The sequence below is a fragment of the Rhamphochromis longiceps genome, linkage group LG7 (assembly GCF_057381845.1).
Source record: "Rhamphochromis longiceps isolate RC_006_pf linkage group LG7, R_longiceps_female_GT1.1, whole genome shotgun sequence".
Classification (NCBI taxonomy): Eukaryota; Metazoa; Chordata; class Actinopteri; order Cichliformes; family Cichlidae; genus Rhamphochromis; species Rhamphochromis longiceps.
This window is the reverse complement of record NC_140563.1, coordinates 59,654,908-59,677,318: the sequence shown is the minus strand read 5'-3', so window position 1 is coordinate 59,677,318 and position 22,411 is coordinate 59,654,908. Positions and strand designations below refer to the sequence as shown.

Genomic DNA, 22,411 nt, shown 5'->3' with positions numbered 1-22,411 from the left:
ACTAAAGCCTATGCCCTAAGAATGGTATATCACTCAACACCAAATCACAACAAAAGATGCCACATGTGCTTTATACTGTAAGGCAGCGGTCCCCAACCTTTTTTGCGCCACGGACCGGTTTATGCCCGACAATATTTTCACGGACCGGCCTTTAAGGTGTCGCGGATAAATACAACAAAATAAAACCAGTACCGGTACCGAAAAAAAGAAGATTTATTCATAACACACGTGAAAAGACCCAGGGAAACCAAGTTAACGATAAAAACGATAACAAAATAAGGCTGAAAACCGATAAAAACCCTGAAAACCATACATTTCACACCTGATCCTCAACTCTCACGGCCCGGTACCAAACGACTCACGGACCGGTACCGGTCCGAGGCCCGGGGGTTGGGGACCGCTGCTGTAAGGTAAAGGCCCTACTATAAAAATTTGACTGGGATCAGAAACAAACCCATTTTTAAAGTGACAGACTCGTATTGCCGTTTCATCCTGTCACATCTCATTGCAAGTAAAGCTTTATTGTACTATTTTTCCTCTTGAACAAAAAATATACTCAATAGCTGACATTCTGGTTATGTTAAACTCACCAGTGTAGTTCTCATTTCCCTGGGTGGCTTCACTCAGCAGCTGGGCTATGGCTGAGCTCACAGCCTTGGTGCTGTTACCCAGATCCTGGGAGCATTTCTCAAGCTGAACAACACAGCAGAAGACATGGAAAGAAACATTATCAACCATTCCTACCTTTTGAAAATAACTCACCAATTATTATTATTAAAAAAATGTTATGTTTATGCTTCGTTCATGGTGTTGTCCAGTGAACCAAAACTATTTCAGTGTTCCTTACCGTCTCTCCTGGTAGTGGTTTAAGTTTGCCTTCTTCTGCTGATGCCTTGGCCTCTTGAATCTCCTTTTCCAAATCTCTCACCGTTGATAGAGCATTGTCTATTTCCAGTGGTCCACAAGCTTCCTGAGCCTAAGATACACAAAAATATCTGTGATTAGTTAAATAAAACATAGTTATATCTTGCATGAATTAGATATCAGTCAAAAAAAATCAGAAAAAAGTTCTACACCATAATTGCTTCACTTGATTCATTGACCAAAAAAATAGGCCATCTGTTAGAAATCTGGAAATTCATGTATTTCTTAATCTAAAACAGTAAAAAGAAATCTGGAGAATTAGATCATTCCTGTATGATATCATTTCACAAAAGTTCAAACATGCATGAGTGTTTCTTAGGTCTTTCACTCACTTTGCTGACTCCAGCTAGCACAGTACAATGAACGCTGAAATCTTTCTCAGAATCAAACTGATGAATATATATAATTAGTACTACCTTTTGTGAGGCAGTGCGGAGCTCTGCCAAGGCACTGGCCAGGTTTTTAGCACACTGGCTGAGCTGCATAGCTGAAGCCTGGTCACTGATGGTGGGAACAGCAGCTTTGGAGGCTGTAACCATCTTAGCACCGGGCTGGTAGAGGGAAGAGAGACATGTTGCATTGGTTTTGATTTAAAGCAATTCATTCTAAAAAAGAAAGGGACTATAAAGTGTTTGCTTTTCCTAAAACTTTTGCTAGAAGTGCGTTTACATCTCCTCATTCTTATCTCTAGTTAATAATGGTGTAAATAAACATATAATCAATAAAAAAAACTCAATGAAAATATAGACAGTGCCAAGCCATATTGTTTTCAGGTTTCTGACTATTCTTTTTCATCTCCCCCTAACCTACTGAGACCCAGCCTATTCATTTATGTCCTCTATAATGGAAATTAGTTTTTGGTCTATATCTTTTGACTTATTTGAGCTACCCTACTAAGTTACTACTAAATGTGTTCAATAGACAACATCTTGACTTTCCAATGATATCTCATGTGTTTGGGTGGTCTCCTTTAGTTCCAAAGAGGCAAGAAATCACAAAAAAGGTTAAACTGAAAGATGCAACCAGGTTACATGCATGGCATAAGTTATCAGTGATTTAGCTACCTAAAAAAGACACATTGGTGACACAGAAAATTCCCAGGTTGCAGTAAAATCATCAGAAAAGATTTCTAACCCAGTGACAGACAACAGTGTTACTCTGTCTGTGTTTTAAGATTTGTTGCTCAAAACAATGAGGCCACAATCTGTTTGTGGCTGTTTATTATGACTGTAACACAGTTACATAGCTATACTCTTCTGTTGTTTTGTTAGTCTGCTGTCACTCAGTGAAGTTGGTGGTGTGACAGTCACCTGCAGGAAGTTCTGGCTGGCACTAATGAGAGCCAGCTGTGCACTTGGGCTGTCAGGCTGAGACTGGCTGCCTCTGACTCCCTGAACCAGCTGAGGGATCTGCTCTGCGACAGCCTGGAGACACACACACACACAATACAGTTTTTAAAAATATCTTAACACAACAAGCATAACTTTGCTAAGGTGGACAGTCGCATTCAGATCCTTCAGTTTGAAGGGTTTAGAAACCTCTGTACACTCCAGTCTGTCCCTCCTTTAAAAGGTTCTAGTCATCATACCTGGTGTGGATCGTCTGATTCTCACAGATTTGAAAGATAATAGATAAAGGCATGTACTTACTATTAGTGGGAATACTCTGGGTTTTTTTTTTTACATTGTTTTAATTATGAGAAAATGTAATTTTTATTTATCATTTCTTTGAGTATATCAAGTTTATTAATAGGAGTGTGGCAGAGGTGTGGCTCAGCTGCAGGGGAGGAGTGGGAGAGTGAGCTCAAGTGATACTCCTCAAAGTGATACAGTGTGTCGGGTCAATCACTACAAGACGATATTAGGTTGTCCATATATCTTTTTAAAAAAAAGACCCAAAACCTCCATGAAATTTACTGTTTGTACCACTGATTGTTGATTCTACATAGCAAGCTTAGTTCCATATATGTTTATATAAACCAAAGCAAGTACTGAGTTTTTACCTTGCAGCCCACAACAAGCTGCTGCTGGGCAGCCTGGTTCTTGTTGGTTGAGGCTGCATGTTGTGCAGCAGCAATGGTCTGAGTGGCTGCTGCTGCTGCTTGTTTGGCTGCGTTCTGCCAGAAAAAAGGAACACGACAAGTCAAAAAAAACAGCAAAGAGCACAAGACTAGCAATAATCAGGGAAATGACTCAGACAGAACTAATAATAAGATGCAAATGTTAAACTTTTAAAGTTAAAACAGGAAGTTACTGAAGCCAGTATTATAATTAAGCATCATGTCAGACAGGCCACAAAGTTAAACTTAGTTATATTCCCAAAAGAGACGCTGTACTAAAGTGTTTAAGAAATATTCAGAGTTCCACCGATCGTGGTTGGGTGTGAAATAGCTGCATCAGCATCAGACATCATTTTAAAAGCATTTTTGTGGTAAATCAATTCAATGCTATTTATATGGTGCCAAATCAAAGTAACAGTTGTCTCAAGGTGCATTATATTGCAAGGTAAAGACCCTCCAATAATACAGAGAAAACCCCAACAATCAGATGACGGTGACAGTAGGAAGGAAAATTTCCCTTTTAACAGGAAGAAAACTCCAGCGCAACCAAGTTCAGGGAGAGGCAGCTATCTTCCAAACCGGTTGGGGGTGTTACCTCCAGTTTGTTGACTAGGCGTTTCTTGATAGCATTCTGCGCCGCAGCGTTGGTGGCCATGCGGAGACCTTCAGCCGCCTCTCGTAATTTCTGCTGCTGTTCCTCACTGTCGGGATTTGCTGCTGCACCCTGGGATAAAATATTCACATTATATATTAAACCAACAAATCAACAAAATGATAACACAGTCTTATCCACAGAGTTTAAAAAAAAGAAAAAGACAAAGGCAGACCTTAGCGGCCTCCACCATCTTGGCTGTGGCATCAGCCAGCAGCTTGGCAGCAGAAAGAAGCTTGCGTGAGTTCTCTAGGTCAGACTCTCCTTCTGCATCCATCTTGATAGCATTGACCAGATCAGAGGTGGCTTGAGCAAGGATACGAGCCTGACGGACCATCTCACCTAGTGTAGCAAAAAAGAAAGATGGAGAAAAATGTGATGATTAAAAAAACAATAAAGAAAATTTCGTCCTTCCAACAGTTGTGTGAGAAGAATATAAATTGATCTTTAGAAGGCAGAAAGCTAAAGAAGAAATATTATTTTAATATTCTGAGCAAGCATAGTATAAAAACTCTTTCTAAATAATCAACTCCTTAACCATGTCCCACAAAACAGAAGGTTCTAAGAATGTAGAAAAGGTAACGTAATATAATTAGCATGAAAAGTGGAGGTTAAACTAAACGATAACAGACAAGAAGAATATTATATTTCAAAAAACTTAAATGATTTAGGATTTTTAAGACTGATGCTTTTTTTCACAAAACATAAATGGATCTCCCTAACATTAGTTATGTGTAGCTGTTTATGAGTGCTTACTAACATAATCCCATAAAGCAGTTCGAAAATAATCCTATTTTATTTTCACAAATAAATGTGGATCAGTTGTTTGCTGTGCTTCAAATATTTGTTCCTAGGAAAGAAGTTATAGACTGCCATCTGGTGGACAAACTATATAGCAAACACAAATTATTCAAGTGTGTTTTTCCCAAGGATGCCTCCCGGGTGAAGTTCTGGCCATGTCCCACCGGAAGGAGGCATGCTGGGGAGATTATCATCATCATCATCATCATTTATTTATTTATATAGCACCTGGTAGACCAAAGTGCTGTACAATACTAATATGCACATAGTAATAGATTATATCTCTTGGCTGGCCTCGGTGTTCCCTCAGACAAAGCTCTCTGCTTAGGCTGCTGTCCTGGAGACCCAGCCCCAGAAAAATTCATGGATGGATTTATCTTCAGTTATGAATCCAGATAGTGGTGTATCGCAAATAGCTAATATCACCTGTCCCACTGGTCCCACTGATTTCTCAATGGGAGTCTGGTTAAAAACAGAAAAGTCTGGAAGCAAGCTGCTGATTATAGACAACATCAAGAGGCACAAGCTCAAGGTTTTGAGGCATCAACAGTCACAAACATGAACCAAAGATTACTGAAAAATTACAGATAGTTAGAGGAGCAGCTGATGCGAGACAGGCCAAGAATCTCACAGAAGTAGATGTCCTTGTCATAAGCCTCCAAACAGAAACATACATAGAAGTACGCAAGGATCACAGTATATGTAAAACTTTTGTAAAACCTTCTTTTCCTTTTTTGTTATTTTCAAGCTGTAAAACTTATAATAATAAGGTAATAATGCATTTTCAAGATCATCTCAGATTTTAATCACTTAGCTTACCATTACGAAATTACTTTTACATGATTTTACATACTGTTTTCTAGCACTAGCCTCTTAAAAAGAAGTCTGAGAATATTTTTTTAACTAGACTAATGTAGATATGATCAGGTAACATGCTGGTGGAGCGGTTAGTGTCACCTGACAGAAAGAAGAACTCCGGCTGGGCCTCACTGTGAGTTTAAATGTGCCCACTGAATCACTATGGGTTTCCTGTGAGTACTTCAGCTTCTCCCACAGTCCAAGGAGATGCATTTTAGGTTAACTGGTGATTCAAAAATTGCCATGCACATAAGGTGGAGGATGAGTTTGAAGTGTATAATATGAAGCACTGTATGAATGCATGGTGAAAATGTTACTTGTAGTCTAAAGCGCTTTCAGTGGTCAGAAAACTGCTATATTACATTGCCAGTACATTACATCTTAAAAAATAAATAAAAAGATTTGAACAGTGACAAGTGAAAAAAATGCTGACTTTTCTAATATATAGATATTATATATGGAATATCCTGTGTGTCAGCTTTTCTTCAACTATGCTACTCCGTATTTGGGGTAAACCAGTGGTGCTCCTGGAAACCAAGATTCTTCACAACACATTTTAGAGAATGTAATTTTATGGGTATAAAAAAAGCCTATAAAGATTTCAAATTACAAAAGGATCCAAAGCCATCCTGTGGAAACAGTTTTAGCTTCCTTCACTTACCAGCATCTCCCATAGAGCTAAAGATGTTCTCAGTGACATCCAAAATGCGGTCAGTGGCTTCTCCATGACGTCCAATGGGATGGCCTCCACTGGCATATTGTTTGATGTGTTGAAGGAGCTCATTAAGAGCCTGTGTGACACCTGTGGCAGCCATGCCCACCTGTTTCAGGAGACCATCATCATTGGTCGCTCCCTGTGATGCCTCAACACAGCCCTCTACTGACTTAGCCACCAGCTTGCCCGCCTCAATTAGCTGCTCCTGGCACACTGGAGAGCTGATTGTTGGAGCCACCACCTTGAAGAGGGATAGGATTATTGGTGGGACAGAAAAGTAGAAAGACCTTAGGCTTGGCTCAAATGCAAAAAGAACATTTCAGTTTCAGTCAACAGTTGTCCCTATCAGACGGTGAACACTGTATTAAAGTCGAGTTCTCACTCTTGTGCAAGCCACTAGCTGAGATGTGGACAAAGCGCATTGAGTTGCTGCTGCGATGACCCGGTTCTGCTGGGCTGAGTCTTCTGTCTTCTGGGCCACATTCTTTGCTTTGAGCACCAGAGCTGCTGCAGCATTAGCCACAGCTTTAGCCAATTGCATCAGCATGTCCTGCCAAAAGCAAACAGCAGTTAGCATACCTTATCATTGGTGAAAATAAAGTCTTGTCAATTGAATGTGAATAGTATCTAATGTGTGATACTTTGTCTTGCATATACAATAGTAGTTCCTATGGCTACACAGCAAAATCAAAGAACTACCAAAACAGCAAAACACTACAATAATAAATGTTATGATGAGCACACCTGGAACTGTTGATCAGTGTCTGCCTCGCCTATGTGAGAAAGCAGCTCTCCGCTGGCTTGGCCCACATTTCCAGCAGCCTGCAGCAGATTCTGACGAGGCTGGAACCAAAAGATATTACTGATCTCAAACAAGAAAGAGTAGAAAAACACAATGTATCTCTGTCTTCCTTTTAGTTTGGCTGTGTACCTCTGTGTTTGCAGGTTGGGCAGTCTTTAGCATTTCAGAGACAGCACAGGCCAGGTTCTTGGCAGCACCAAGCAGATGCTGTCCATTTCCTCCTTCATCCTCCATAAGTGCTGCCAGAAGTTTAACACCCTTTGACATCTCTGTTAGGTTGGAGGAGATTGTAGTAACAGCACAGCCTACTGCTGTGTAATCTGTCTCTGCTGGATCACCTAAAGACAGAGAAGGGCAGAGATTTGTGCTTTATCTCCTACAGGACGCTTGTTATATTTGCATAAGAAACAAATTCAGAAAGTACTCAGAAAACAGATCAGATATCAATGGAAAAAATAACACTGGATATCTGCTGGGATGAAAGGATGCTACATCATTTGAAGTAAATGAAAATTATCCTACTACAGGGGAATTCAAAGAAACCCAAAAAATCTAAGTGAAAAAAAACAATGCAGCCGGGTAATTTGTATGGCCTCCATGTGCTTGTATGCATGGCTGACAATGTTGGGTCATAGTCCTAGTAAGACTATGAATGGTGTCATCGGGGAATCTCCTCCCAGATCTAGACCAGGACATCACTGAGCTCCTGGACAGTCTGAGGTGAAACCTTACGACGTCGGATAGATAAAAAGAAACATAATGTCCCAAAAAATGTTCTGACAGGTTTAGGTCTGGCAAATGTGGGGGCCATCCTCCAGGAACTGCCTGCATGCCAATGCACCTGCTGGTGCATTGGCAATAGGGTCTGACAAGGGGTCAGAGAATTTAATCCTGATTCTTAATGGCAGTCATGGTGCTGCTGCCCATGTTACAGAAAGCATAACTTTCGTAACAGCTTCTTGAGACTCTTTCACATCTTCCACATGCTCAGGGTGAGGCACAGAACCCCAGTGGTCCACCTGCCAGTTCTGGTATTCTATGGAAAATGGTAATCAGGTCCTCAATGCTGGGCAGTGAACACAGGGCCTATCCAAATGCAAAACTAGTGAATGCTTTGCATAGCAAAGTAGGGAACATGTTAGCATTAAAACTCAAAAACTGCAAAGTGAGCAGTGAAATTTATACTAAGAGAGCTGATGCTGAAGGACAACCAGTCTTCCAAATTCGTATTATCATTACTGCAAATGAACCTGACCAACAGGAAACTTAATGTTTAATAGTTGTATTTTCGGTTTGATAAGAAATTATGAATAAAATGCCTCAATGTATTTTAAGAGTCACATTGTCAGTGCAGATAATACACATTGTATGAGGAAAGAACAGTTAAGAGAACAGTTCTCTTAATCTTTGAATTCAGGTGTTTTCCAGTTGTATAAAACAAAGCATGTAGCCACGCAGTCTTCCTTCACAAGCATTTGTGAAAACTGTAAAGACCTTGCTGTAATAGGTAGTGTAATAGAATGACACCATTGCAACAAATGGTAAATGGACTGGTTCTTATATAGTGCTTTTATCCTTACTTTAGAACTCAAAACACTTTATACAGCATGTCTCATTCACCCATTCACACACACATTCTTACAAGGACTCTTTTCTACATCTGTGCTTTTTAGCTAGCATTCAGACACACATTCACTCTCTAACTGCATTGGGAGCAACTCGAGGTTCAACATCTTGACCACTCCAGCTAAAGTGAGATGGAGGCTGGAGCAAACAGGATTCAAACCACCAAACTTCCAATTAGTAGACAATTGATTCTTCCTTCCTAGCTATTTAATGACCAGTTGTAAGTGGTGTTATTGCAAAGAGGAAACATTTAGCAACCAAGTCACAGACTCAATGTTGAGGTGCATAGTGCATTAAAGTCAACAATGCTGCGTTTACTCAATAACTTCCAGAGTTCTGTGATTAATATCAGCAGACAAAACGTGCACCGGGAGCATACATACAGTTTCCATAGAGTTTTTTTTGTTGTTGAAAAAAGCATGATTACAAGAACAGAGAGATGCTCCACTATTCCTACCCGCAGTGAGGTTGACCATGGAGGCTGTGCCTGCTGTAATGGCATCCACCTGTGAATGGATTTCATGTTTGGACTCATCCATCTTGTTTTTGCGCCAAGCTTGAGATGCCTTAAAAGAAAACAAAAAAACAATCCATTTAGAATGGAGTCTTCACTATACATCATCAATACAATCAGCACTTAAATCAGTCCAAGCAAATGAAGTGAAATCTCACTGCATCTGTTCCTAATGGAGGCAGAGTATCAAAATCATCCAGTGAAGCTTGGGCAGCCTGGACAGCATGCATACTGGAGTTAATGGTTCCAGTCAGGGCTTGCTGTGCTGAAGTCTGTTGATAAAAAAGTGAATGTATTAAATTAAAAGAAATTGTGAATATAATTCTGTGTTTGAAACAACAAAATAACAGAAATTGCTCCTATAACTAAAAACATAATGAATGCATTTTTTAAAACTGTACTTGGCTGTTTGGATTTCTGTAAAACAAATTCACAAATATGCAATTCCTAATTTTTATAAAAGCGTCACTTCAGTGCTACAGATCAACATTGGCTGCTCAGTAAGGATTCTGGCATTTGCACGTTCACGTGGGTTTATGAGGATGTTAGCCTGCTATATTTAAGTTTTAAGGAAAGAGAAAATAAAGCCTACTGTTACAGTTTAATTTCCAATTTCTGTTTCATGTCTTATCATTCTGTCATACCAGTGGAGGCATATGTCCTCTGTGCATCTGTCCACTGGTTATGTGCTGCTTAGCTTGAGGCATGGAGCCCATCTGGAAGCTCTCTGGTCCACCAGCTCCTGAGCGCATGATGGCTGGCAGGGCCACTGAGCCTGTCTCCACTTTGCCGACCCTGTTGAACTGTTGCTGCAACACCGTGGACCTGGAGTGGCATGAGAAAGAACCTAGTTCTGAAAGCCCTGAGGTGCAGGTCAATGATCCGGTTTGTAATAATGTAGTTGTCTCTTCAGCTGCAACTCTTGAACGCTAAGCTGAAGAGAGGAGCTACACTGTCAACAAATAACTACCTGGTGGCGACTTAGGAAAGCTGAATACTCCATGGATGGATGGAGTATTGTTGGAATACCATTCAGTGAAACTTGTACGTGTCAAGTACAGAAAACTATTCAGTGGTAACACTCATACACTTACTTTTTGGGTGACACAGAGTCTTCTAGCATGGTTGACTCTTCATCTCCCTCCAAGCCAAAGTGGTCTTTGCTCTTTTTCTGTCAAGAGAAAGAAATGTGGTGACACACTGGATTATATCAAATTCAGTTTTAAAGGATTTATATTTTCTTTTGTTTCAAAATAAAGAAAAGATTAAAAACATGAGTTTCAGTACAGACAGCTGCCTAGTAAGATGTTTTTCTATCACTTTTATGCAACTTTGAACAGTTGGTCAGGAAGCACTGCTCTTCTTGACACTACCATAGTGTCTAGCAAAATGAGTAGGCATTAACAGTGTGACTGGAAAAGCCAATGATGACATGAAAAACGACACTGTGATCAAAAGTACACCAGACTCACTGACGAGCACACTGAGTCCACAGTCCTGTGTGAAAGTGCCATGAGTGGTAATCCAGTTGTCAAGCAAAAGGCACATATTTTAAAGAACTAAATAATACATTTTAACAGAGCACAGAGAAGATAAACAGTGTTGTGCTGCAGTAAGAGCAGCCACTTTCAAGCTTGGGCTTGTAAAACACCTGAAAAGACGCAGGACTTCGTGTTTCATATCTTCTTTGTGAAATGTCAGCACAGAACTTGAGATCACCTTATGGTATGATGATAAATACACACCAGCACATATGTAACATATGTAGTATGTAAAGAAATTCTATTGCGTTGAATACTTACAGAGTGACATGGAAAGAGTGACATGTCAAAAGAAATCTCACTAGACAAAATGGTGTTGTAGTATTTTTTGACATTTTTTTAGGAAATAAATTCTTCATCCCCCATCAAAGCATCCATGTTGTCAATGAAATGTATAATGCTGCTGACCTTTTTAAGGATGATGTCGATGTAACCAGCAATAAGCTGAGCTATCTGCTCTCCCTCAGTGGTCTGCACAGAATAGTAACCGTCCTGGTAATCTCCAAAGTCCTAAAGGCAGAGCAAACAACCAGAAGTTAAAATACCTTACAGATTATACTGGAAAATGAATAGCTTCTTGAATAGGTGAACTATTCCATTAGGTTAGGTGAAGAACAGAGGATGTAGTGAGAAATTACCAAAGAATCAATTGAAGGCTCAACTGAACGTATGCAATCTGAACAAAGGTGAAATTTTTCTGCAAATGATTTGTATACAAATTTAAAATAAAACTTTTAATACCACTGATGGAACATTTTCTAGAAGCGCTTTTGCTTGAGAGCCTTCCATAATTTGAATTACTTTCCCCTGGAAGTAATTATGCAACGTACTGCATTACTTTTAAGAGGATTGTTCTGTTTACTAAGTACTTTTTTCGAGTAATGAGCCCAACACTGATTACAGCAAAGTGGGGATATACCTCTGACATGCACAAACATTTGACCACACAGCATGCAAATCATTTTCATGAATGTAATATGTCTTTGATATCCTACTTAGCGATGGTGGTGACTCTTAACGCACCCATGAGAAAAGAGAAGTGATATCAGTAATTGCCATCCATCTCTAGGTCTCACTAAAGTATTTTGCTAGAAAAATGCATGGAACGAATATTTGGAAATTGACGTTTTAGGAGAGGATTAGAAATCAGCAAGTGGTCCATCGAGGTTTAAATACATAGGGATTAATATGACTCGTTCTCTATCTGGCCTTAAATCAACTAATTTGACTCCCCTTATATCAAGGATTACATCAAAGATAGGGTAATCTCCCCCTTTCTTTAACCCTCTCAGGCTAAAATTAAACTTTTTGTTGCTAATGCACAACCAAGTCCTGCAGTGGTACTTCTGAGTAAAAAAAATCATAAAATATGTATGTGGGGTAATCAGGTTGTTAGTTTTTAACTGTTGCAAATCAGCAATGCCTGCCTTGAGAGGGTTAATCGGTAAGATTAGTGTTGTTAAAATGTTTTAGAGTTTGTTTTTGTTTAGTTGTTTTTTTTATATATATAAATATATTTACTTAGGAAAATGAAGAAAGGTTAATTGTATTTTGGTAAGTGCAAGTACTGTGTTGTTTTATTTTTTCAATAAAAATATTTGCAAAAAATAAAAATAAAAATCAGCAAGTGAAGCAATTCAAACACCGTGAATGCATGCTTCATATTAACTCACTATGACTGAGTGCACAGAGGCAATAGAACTGTTTTGGGAAGAAGTCAGATGCAATGTTACACAGTGACAAAAACCCAAACAATCTTATGGTGTTGCACTGGCCTGGTGGAAATAGTAAAATGAGAAAAAAGGCAGTTTGATAATGTGTTAAAAGTCATTTCAGGTGTTCAAATCAGAAAAAGAGAGCAAGAGAGCGAGGGAGGGAGAGAGAGAGAGAGAGAGAGAGAGAGAGAGAGAGAGAGAGAGAGAGAGAGAGAGAGAGATCTGGTTAAGATATTTCTGAACCAGGCTCAACAATGCTCTTATCTTGTCTCTACTTAAGAACTCACCAGGGTGAAGCTCTTTGGTGAGGCAGCCCAACGTTTAATGTTGGTCAGGTTCCACTCCTGGATCACCTCCTTGGTCTTCTCATCAACCCTCATCACGCATTCTTTGGTTATACCCAGAAGTCGAGGCACCAATTTGTTCTTACCCTTCATTTTCTCCTGCATGAAGGGAAATGAAATGACTGTGAAGTAAACATAAATTAAACTGGGCAAATATTAATGACTCAATCCATGAAGATCCACAATCAACAAATTAACTCAGCCATCATCCAGCTAGCACTGCAGAATGAGAGAAAGCATATAAAGTATTTAAACATTTTCAGATGAATCTTGCCCTATTTGTGAATTTTTCTTCTCTGACTCTTATTCATACCCTCCTCTTCCCCTAGCCCTTTTTCAGAAATGTAGTAGCAAACTGGCTAGTTTGGAGAACAGTTTCCACTAATGCAACATGCTGGACTGGTTGGTAGAAATTGCAAGTTTCTATCTTTGTGCTGATCGTATTATTGTAAATAATATTATTTAATTATGTAAATGAATATTATTTGTAAAGTGAGTCTCAAGTCTCAAATCAAAAGCAACCTCCACTTTGGTAATCCATTGTTCTTCTCACCTTGACCAGAAAGAATGACACACCATACGTTTTCAGGGACCTGGCCAGCTTCACATAGTTGACTTTAGCCTCAATCTCTGTCATGTTTTGACAGTTTTTGTGTGCCTGCAGAAACACAGTCAGAGGATTAGAAGAACTCACTGTGGTATTATGTACCAGCCTCCAAGTATAAGTCATCTTGATAAAATTTGTGTTTGACCTGATCTTTATACATCAAAAATATTAAACAGAACAGCACAGTCAGAACTGACATTTAGTTCAAAACTGCCACAGAATCCACTTCTTACCTGGAAGATCTTCTTCTCCCCTTTGTTCTTGATGTATTCTTTGGGAAGGAACTCTTTCAAACTGAAGAGGAAAAAGGTCAAATCAAAAAAAAATTTAACAGGCAGCTCATTACAGTTTGAAGACAAAACAACAATACAACCAAAATACCAGTGCTTACTCTAAAAAGCCAGACTTGTGTTTGGACTCGTTGTGATCCCCAAATTGAATCTGACACTGATAGCCTGCAAACTCACAGGCCTTATCAAAGGAGACTGGATGAGATCCATTCAGGATGTCATCGCGAGCCTGTCCCAACACACACACACACACACACACACACACACACACACACACACACACACACACACACACACACACACACACACACACACACACAAAATCATTATAGTTTTTTAGAGCAAAAATTTACAGTGTAAAACAGCATATAACATTTGAGCCACTCTTCATTTTCTTCACTAGGAAAATTTAAAATAGGTGCAATAATTTATTGAGCCAGTTCAAAAATATATTTAAAATGATATATAAGAAAAGAGTCGGTTCCATCAGTTCTTGTGTAACTTGGTATGCTTTAGCCTTTCCTCCCAATTTCCCTTCCTATAGAACGGCCTCTTGACAGCCAGCTGAGCCACAGAAACCATTTCTGGTGAGGCTTCCAAGAACATGGATCAACTGAAGGGCATCTCTCAGGTCCTGTGTCAGGTCTTTGCAGAAGACCTTTTTTTAAGGACACGACTTTCAGATACTATCTATCTGCTGCAGATTGTTTTTAAGCCTGTCTCGTCTTCTTTTGTCCCCCACTTGTCCGGTTTTATCCACAATGTTTTAAAGACACTGCACACCATGCCAAGATATGCCAAGTTTTTAGCTAATAACTCTTCAGGAATCTACTTGTTTGTCTATTATTTTATTCCTGTCAATCTGTGTTACCTTTGGTGTTTTTTATAGATTCAACTAAAATAACAGGAGTAAATTCTGTGTTTTTGTGATGAGCTGCCAGTAGCAAAGTTCCTAAAAACAATTTAAAATGGGTTCTTTGCAAAGTTGACACAACACAGATTCATCCCTTGAATTAGGTGCCTTTTTTATGCTTAAATGATTAATAGATAAATATTAAGTGGCTCATCAAACAACACAAAATGAGTTCAAAGGCAGCCAATAGCCAAAGAAAAAGAAAATCTGGCTCCTTGGAACAAAATATTAGGAAATGAGGGGTGGCTCAAGACTGCATAATGTCTATCCAAGACAACAGGAGAAAAATAAATTATTATTATTATTATTATTATTATTATTATTATTATTAATAATAATAATAATAATAATAATAATAATAATAATAATAATAATAATAATAATAATAATAATGTCAATGAGAAAGTCAATGTCAATGTTTTTCTGTACCTGCACATAAAGCAGGTTGAGCTGGACGGGATCTCTGGAATCCACATTTTGGTCTGAGTAGAAGAATTTTCTTCGCAGCAGCAACATCTCTGTCTCCTCCACGCCCTGTTCCCTCAGTGTCCTTCCATGGTCCAACCAGTTCACTACGGAAAGCCCAAACCAAACGGGATGCCATAAAGACCAATATTAGAAATATATTAGCCAGTCAAAATGTTTTAGCATCAAGGTGAATTTTTTCAGTCATATTTTCATTGTAATCTGTAGCCATATTTTGATTCAGATAAAGCACTTTGCTTACTCTCTGGAAAAAATGTTTCTCATTCCTGTTTCATGACACCATAATATTTAAGCAGAACACTTTGTTATAATCTCCTCTCCCATGAACGTCGTATGGGACAGGAGTTTCAGAAGCAGACATACCCGTTTGGAAAGCAGACATTGAATTTACTCAGAAAAATTGGTTAAAGTCTTTTTTTCTTTTGAATAAAGCTCAGCATAAGGATTGGCTAATGTGTTTCCAGACAGAAAAAAGACTAGTCTTTCCAATTTCTTTCAGAGTTACAGAGTTAAAGAATGTGGCAGTGAAGATTTGGTAGATTAGTTTAATTATTTACTATTAAATATTTATCCCTTGGGACTTCCAGATCCCGACGGACAAGATAGTGATGGCTAACTAACCAGAGACAGTAGTGGTGGACAAGCAGAGAAGAAGATTGTAGTGATAGAGGTAGTAATACACTCAACAAAAATATAAACGCAACACCTTTGTTACTGCTCCCATTCCCCATGGGATGGACGTAGAGACCTAAAATTCATTCCAGATACACAATATAACCGTCCCTCCCAAACAGTGGTCACAAATCAGTCCAAATGTGTGGTAGTGGGCACATCTGCTATATTTAGATAATCCATCCCACCTCACAGGTGTGCCACATCAGGATGCTGATCTGACATCATGAGTAGTGCACAGGTGTACCTCAGACTGCCCACAACAAAAGGCCACCCTGGAATGTGCAGTTTTGTCTCACAGCAAAATGCCACAGATGCCACAAGCAATGAGGGAGCGTGCAATTGGCATGCTGACAGCAGGAATGTCAACCAGATCTGTCGCCCGTGCATTGAATGTTCATTTCTCAACCATAAGCCGTCTCCACAGGCGTTTCAGAGAATATGGCAGCACATCCAACCGGCCTCACAACCGCAGACCTCGTGTAACCAGCCCAGGACCTCCACATCCAGCAGGTTCACCTCCAAGATCGTCTGAGACCAGCCACCCAGACAGCTGCTGGAACAATTGGTTTGCACAACCAAACAATTTCTGCACAAACAGTCAGAAACCGTCTCAGGGACGCTCAACTGCATGCCCGTCGTCCTCATCGGGGTCTTGACCTGACTCCAGCTCGTCGCCGTAACAGACTTGTGTGGGCAAATGCTCACATTCGATGGCGTCTGGCACGTTGGAGAGGTGTGCGCTTCACAGATGAATCATGGTTCACATTGTTCAGGGCAGATGGCAGCTGAGAATGTCCCAGTTCTTGCATGGCCAGCATACTCACCGGACATGTCACCCATTGAGCATGTTCGGGATGTGCTTGACCGGCGTATACGACAGCGTGTACCAGTTCCCACGAATATCCAACAACCTCGCACAGCCATTGAAGTGGAGTGGACCAACATTCCACAGGCCACAATTGACAATCTGATAGACTCCATGCGACAATGTGTTGCACTGCATGAGGCAAATGATGGTCACACCAGATGCTGACCGGTTCTGGGTCCCCAGACCCCCAATAGCGCAAAAAACTGCACATTCCAGGGTGGCCTTTTGTTGTGGGCAGTCTGAGGTACACCTGTGCACTACTCATGATGTCAGATCAGCATCCTGATGTGGCACACCTGTGAGGTGGGATGGATTATCTCAATATAGCAGATGTGCCCACTACCACACATTTGGACTGATTTGTGACCACTGTTTGGGAGGGATGGTTATATTGTGTATCTGGAAAGAATTTTAGGTCTCTACGTCCATCCCATGGGGAATGGGAGCAGTAACAAAGGTGTTGCGTTTATATTTTTGTTGAGTGTACCAAGCGATAGCAACAACAGGAAGATGGAACACAAGAAGCTGAGAGAGGAGCTAGAGAAGATGTGGAAGGTGACCCGGGACACACACTTTGGTTAAGCAAGTCTGTTATAGAGCATTAGAATGGAGGCTTGTATTTCTCATACACTCATCGTCTGTGTGGAGTTTCTGCTTCAGCTTTTCCATTTTCTTGTCATCTCTTAAAAGAGTTTTGTCTCTTTTCAGGGTTCCTGTGGTTTCCTCCTTCTTCTCTTCACCAATGTCTCGCACCAGTGAATATTCATCATAGTTTGTAATACCTGACATACAAACAGATTGAAATTACTACATTTATTTTACATTTTACAACAACATTATATATACACAAGAATCTCATGGTAAGTGGGGGGGAAAGCAATAAACCTGTAACAACACACAACATCTTGTTCTGGAAATTAAATGTGAGCTGTGTGTGGCTTATAGCTGACCTATTCTAGCACATATGGTCATCAGCATGTCACTGACAATCTTGGAGTCATCCACCATTACAGTCTTCACTGTCCCATCCAACATGCGGATCTTCAGTGGCCTCTGCTTCTTCTTGTATTCCAGAGTGTCCTGTCAGACAGAGGCAACAGACCAGCTGCTGATATTTTGTTGGAAACTTTGAAATAGATTTAAACTAGATCCTGCTATTTCTCACAATACTCACATCACACTGCTTTTCTTCCTAGAGACAGCATCATTTTTTACAGAAGCATTAAACAAAAACAACCTGACTCAGCTAATTTAGAGCAAAGAAACCAGTGATGTCCCTTGGTGAAAGTGTATTTAGTACTCACAAATCATCACAAATGCATCCTAATTCATAAATTTAACAGTTAGTCATAGCTGAATGTGTGATATACTTCCTTACCCCATTCCTTAACATGTAGTAGTCCAGAGCCTTTCCAGCCTCCAACCAGATGCCTTTCTTTGGATCTTCATCAGACAAAAACAGTCCGTAGTCATTTGCTGTAGAAGAAACACAAACGCTGATTAAGTCGCTGGATTTCTATTTCTTGCCATACCTGTGGATCTCCAGACAGTAGACTAGAAGGACTTGTGCTAGTCCCCTGTTCATGTAAATCACATTAGTGGATTAGTCTTTCAAACAAACATGTTTTAACAGGTTCACATCAGCTTGCCAAAGTCAAAATGTGACCATTCTAGTCTAATCTGTTGACTGACACAATATTAGGCAGGTGGTTACAATGTCATGCCTGATCAGTCTATGTGCAATTCCCACGTGTGGGACTAATAAAGGTTATCTTATCTTATCTTATCTTATCTTATATGCAGCATACAATTTCTCCATGTCAACAATCCAACAATCAGTTCTGATGAAGTAAGAAGTAAAAAAAAAGAAAGAGAACTTACGCTGGCCAAGCTGTGCCTCTGGGACTCTCTCCCTGATGATGCGACAGGCATCGTAGACCATGGTGGAGGGCTCAAACTGCATAGTTTTCACTACATTCCCCACACTAATCTTTAATGACAGGGTCACCATGATTGCTGCTCTGCACCTCCACCCAACTCACACCTGCATGAGGATCCATAAAGTAGTTAGTCATAACATGTCAACTGTACCATTACAGTGAAATAGCATATTTAATTCACAGTCACAATACCAATAGTACAACTCAATCTGAAAGACATATAAAGTCTATTGAAAAAAAAAAAGACTTTTTGATAAACACACACACACACACCTTATTTCCTGTTAAAAGGAGGTTTTAACTGCAAGTGTAGAACAGCTGTAACTGTATACTCTAAATAATGTCAAAGCTGCCTCCTCTCACAAGTAGCACACAGCAGGAAGTTCTCTACATCAGAGGTATTCTCATTGCACATAGCTATGACAAGAACTGCTATATTCATAAATATATTTTATTTTGGTACTCCTTTACATGACATTCCGCTAAAGAACTTCACATTAGTAGGAAGTGAAAACTAATCTCTCAGCCCCATGTCTTAAGCTGAGGTTAAAGTGAGAAACACCACCTCTAGCTTTTTTTACATGTGTCACATATAAAAAAATGTTTTTAACTGAAAATCCAGTTTTCCGGTTCCTGAATAAAAAGAAATTGTCTCTTAACTGTTTAAATGCCAGTAAAGGTATGTTTTTTTTGGAAAACAACTCTCTGTGGTTTTGTCATTGTGAGAGATTCTTTGTCATTTCTTCATGCAAGATCCTGAGGTTGTATAGCAATGAGAGGTGAAGGAAATAAAGAGTAGGGGATTTTCTTTTTCAGCTTTTTTGAAATGACATTTTACTTATCACTGTAAAACTGTCAGACTCGCATCCTGATAACACTCTTTCACCATCTTGCTCCCTGTGTAGTATAAAGGGGATTCAACCTAAAAAGTACAGCTAGCAACATGAATGCTGGTTACTGCAGAAACAAATAAAATTAAAAAAACCAATGCCAAATGTACTGGTTATATAATACTCTACAACTCTGAGTACTCAAGCACTGCTTTTTACTACAAGTCATATTCATCTATTCTCACACAACCCAGGGATGGAACCACTGTCTGCTAGGGATGGGTATCGTTTAGGTTTTATCCGATACCAAATACGGTGCATTTCTCAGCTTTTAAAAAACGCTATGCGTTGCCAGGTGTTTCATCAGATTCGAGGTGTTACCTCCTTTGCACAGTATCACCTTGAAGCACTTGTTGCAGGCTGCTGAGTTTGCATCTTTTGCTGTGAAGTACAGTCAGACTTTTGACCGCTTTGCCTTGGGCACTTTTAATCTGTAGCTCTGCTCTAAAAGAACGTACGTACCTGGGCAAGCCTACTATCCTCGGAAAGGTAAGATGATTGGCTAGAATCCAAAGTGTATGACATCTCAGGAAAAAGAAACACCGAAATGTGCGCTGCTTTTCGGTCTGGTTACTACCGGTGCCATCCCTACTGTCTACTTGCTCAATCAAATGACAATCAAACTGTTTTCTGACTAAAATCCAGTGTGACAACAGGCTGAGTGAGATGAGCCACTGTCTGGAGCATTCATATATTGTTATCATATATCAGTGAGTACTACTCACTATATGTTAAAAGATTGTTTTGTTGGAGAAAATGTTTTCATACTATACTTCAGAAAAATATGCTAGAAGAAGATGGATGGATGGCTAACATGTAAGTATGCTTCTCATTGTTAGGGCTCCTGATTATGATTTTACTATTTGACATGATCATGAAGAAGATGAATAAAATACTTACCTGACTTGAACCAATTTTTTGTAACAGCCACTCAGATGATCAGCTCTGTGTTTCTTCTACCTAGCTGAGGAAAATCAAATATAAACAGATACACGATTTATTTTATTTTATTGATCCAACATTTTCAATGACATAATGATATGCTTTTACATTATAACGATCTTACAAAACACAGTTCCACAGCATTTTGTACTCTTGCAATTCCACATCATAATAATGTTGTCCTATTTGAAATATAAAGCTGCAGATAAACTCACTTTTTGACACAACATATGACATGTAATTTAAATGTTCTATTCCAAAAGCTAACTGTGAATACGGTACACAAGCTTTAGACAGTGCTCAGTCCCTGTTCGCACACATACATGTTCCAATAAATCCCACAAATGGAATCTAGTAGAGTTCAAGAATTTTATCTGACAATAAAGCAGAAACTGCTGCTCAACTGAAAGAATACACAAAGCGAATTGGAATGTGTTTGTATATTAGAGATTGATTTCTTTGGGTTTTTTTTTATAACATTGCAGACACTTTTTAAAAAAATGTTATAAAATAAAATATTAGTTTAATCCATTTTAGTGAAATTAATGTCAGAATTAAGCGTGTAACTAGTGAGAAGGTCCACATAACTGGTGTGTTTCTGTTTGGTGAAGTGTGGCAAGGTGTGGCGTGCTTTGCAAAATAAGACAGGACAAGACAAGGCAAGAAAAATAAGAGTTGGGACATCCTCCATTACGTCAGTTAAAAATTGTTAAATACAGCTGAAGTATAAACTAATCTGATAAATACAGTAAAACAAGCATAAATGTAAACAATATATAGAAAGAAATATTTGAAATATAATCATATGAAAATCAACAAGCAAAAACAGAATTTAAATATAATCAGCAGTACTACATGCACTGAAACAGACTAGCAAATATCAGAGTACATCAAAGTGGCTCAGCAGAACAGCGCAAGTTGTAGTGGACGCTGCAATAAATTGGTGTGGTATTTACGTGAGCGTGAGTGCAGGGTTAAAGTAAACTTAACATGAGAGAACAGATTACTCTTTGCTAGACAGATGTGTTGCATTGCAGACAGTTATTGTATGATATGAATAATTTCTTCTGATGTAAAAGATTTTTACATGTTATTAATAGCTATTTTAGGTGTGTGTGTGTGTGTGTGTGCGTGCATGCATTGGAGGAGGAGTGCAGCTGTCGGTCAAGTGAGTGGGTTCATCTCTAGAAATGAACCCACTCCTCTTCCTCTGCTGTGGAATGACAGCATTCTTTCAAGTTCCTAATCAGCTGTCTACATGTCATTTCCTGTTTTTAAAAGACATTCAACGCCATATATGGGCATCTCTAACATCCACACATGCCCAGCAGTGACTTAGCTGGAAGTCTGCAGTGAGTATTGGGTCAGTTTGTTGACAAAGCTTACTAATCTAAAGCTCATCCTAGTCCTTCAAGTTTCAAAGTTACAATGTTCACGTTTAGTCAGTGTTAGTCCTCAATATTATTCAATGTAGAAACTTTAAAGCTCTAAATGTTCAAAGACCATTATCGAGCAAAAGCTACTTCAACATTCAAATCTTCCTGTTTATTTAACACCAGCTCGAAATCTGAAAGATAATCTTGTTTAAAAACATTGCAAGTCTACAGACTTCAGAAATTGTACAGTAAATGCTTCCCACTCCACCCTGACTGAAAGAGGAAGTGCGAGGTCACAACAGTAATTACTGCAGTTGCTAAAAATGAGAAATAGCACAGTAAAGGTCTTAGTGTACTCTAAAAACACTGTAAAACAATATCACAAATGAAAACACAATTCTTTAATGGTACAGATATAAAAAATGTCCAGCTGTTGCAAAAGGGATTCCAAGTTTGGGCTTTTAAAGTATAAAATTAGTTATGCCGTTGAAGGTACTTTCTCCTTTTAGTGCTTAAAATATATCTTTGCAATAACTCTGAATTAATGCCTCTTTCCAGAAAACATGACTTGGTTCTTACAAGAAAAAAAATGTGTGGCTAACTTGACTTCCTGTTAGTCAAAGCCAGACTTCCTCTGCAAAGTGACAGCGGCCAGCTGTCATCCTAAAGCCAAGTATCCAAGCTATCAATGGAATTCAGATACTCTATACCTCAGTCTTTATCTAGTGTACTACAGGCCTGACCATTTTTTTAACGTGTCTGTAAAACTGTCCACTAACAACAAGAGGATTATTTCAAAAACTTATCTTTTCAGGCCAGAATGAAACATTTCACTTAACTAGTCTTCAGGGCTGATAAGTACGTTGTGTACAT

The 22,411-nt window shown here is 39.2% G+C and overlaps 1 protein-coding gene across 2 annotated transcripts in view; it reads right to left on the bottom strand.

The window, feature by feature from the left end:
* Positions 1-22,411, bottom strand: part of tln1 (talin 1) — a 61,540-nt gene that overhangs the window by 27,334 nt on the left and 11,795 nt on the right. The window contains exons 2-27 of one of the 2 annotated variants that reach the window (XM_085414607.1): positions 20,121-20,184; positions 18,272-18,434; positions 17,769-17,866; positions 17,341-17,470; positions 17,020-17,172; positions 14,791-14,933; positions 13,550-13,677; positions 13,392-13,452; positions 13,105-13,209; positions 12,495-12,650; positions 10,901-11,002; positions 10,046-10,122; positions 9,596-9,776; positions 9,110-9,223; positions 8,895-9,003; positions 6,941-7,149; positions 6,754-6,852; positions 6,392-6,559; positions 5,956-6,250; positions 3,811-3,977; positions 3,579-3,707; positions 2,927-3,040; positions 2,235-2,348; positions 1,341-1,475; positions 848-976; positions 591-693 (exon numbers count right to left, since the gene is read on the bottom strand). In XM_085414607.1, the coding sequence (XP_085270733.1) occupies positions 591-693; positions 848-976; positions 1,341-1,475; positions 2,235-2,348; positions 2,927-3,040; positions 3,579-3,707; positions 3,811-3,977; positions 5,956-6,250; positions 6,392-6,559; positions 6,754-6,852; positions 6,941-7,149; positions 8,895-9,003; positions 9,110-9,223; positions 9,596-9,776; positions 10,046-10,122; positions 10,901-11,002; positions 12,495-12,650; positions 13,105-13,209; positions 13,392-13,452; positions 13,550-13,677; positions 14,791-14,933; positions 17,020-17,172; positions 17,341-17,470; positions 17,769-17,866; positions 18,272-18,401 (3,349 nt within the window). In that variant the 5' untranslated portion in view covers positions 18,402-18,434; positions 20,121-20,184. The remainder of the gene's footprint in view (positions 1-590; positions 694-847; positions 977-1,340; positions 1,476-2,234; positions 2,349-2,926; positions 3,041-3,578; positions 3,708-3,810; positions 3,978-5,955; positions 6,251-6,391; positions 6,560-6,753; positions 6,853-6,940; positions 7,150-8,894; positions 9,004-9,109; positions 9,224-9,595; positions 9,777-10,045; positions 10,123-10,900; positions 11,003-12,494; positions 12,651-13,104; positions 13,210-13,391; positions 13,453-13,549; positions 13,678-14,790; positions 14,934-17,019; positions 17,173-17,340; positions 17,471-17,768; positions 17,867-18,271; positions 18,435-20,120; positions 20,185-22,411) is intronic. The other variant, XM_085414608.1, reaches the window with a different exon arrangement.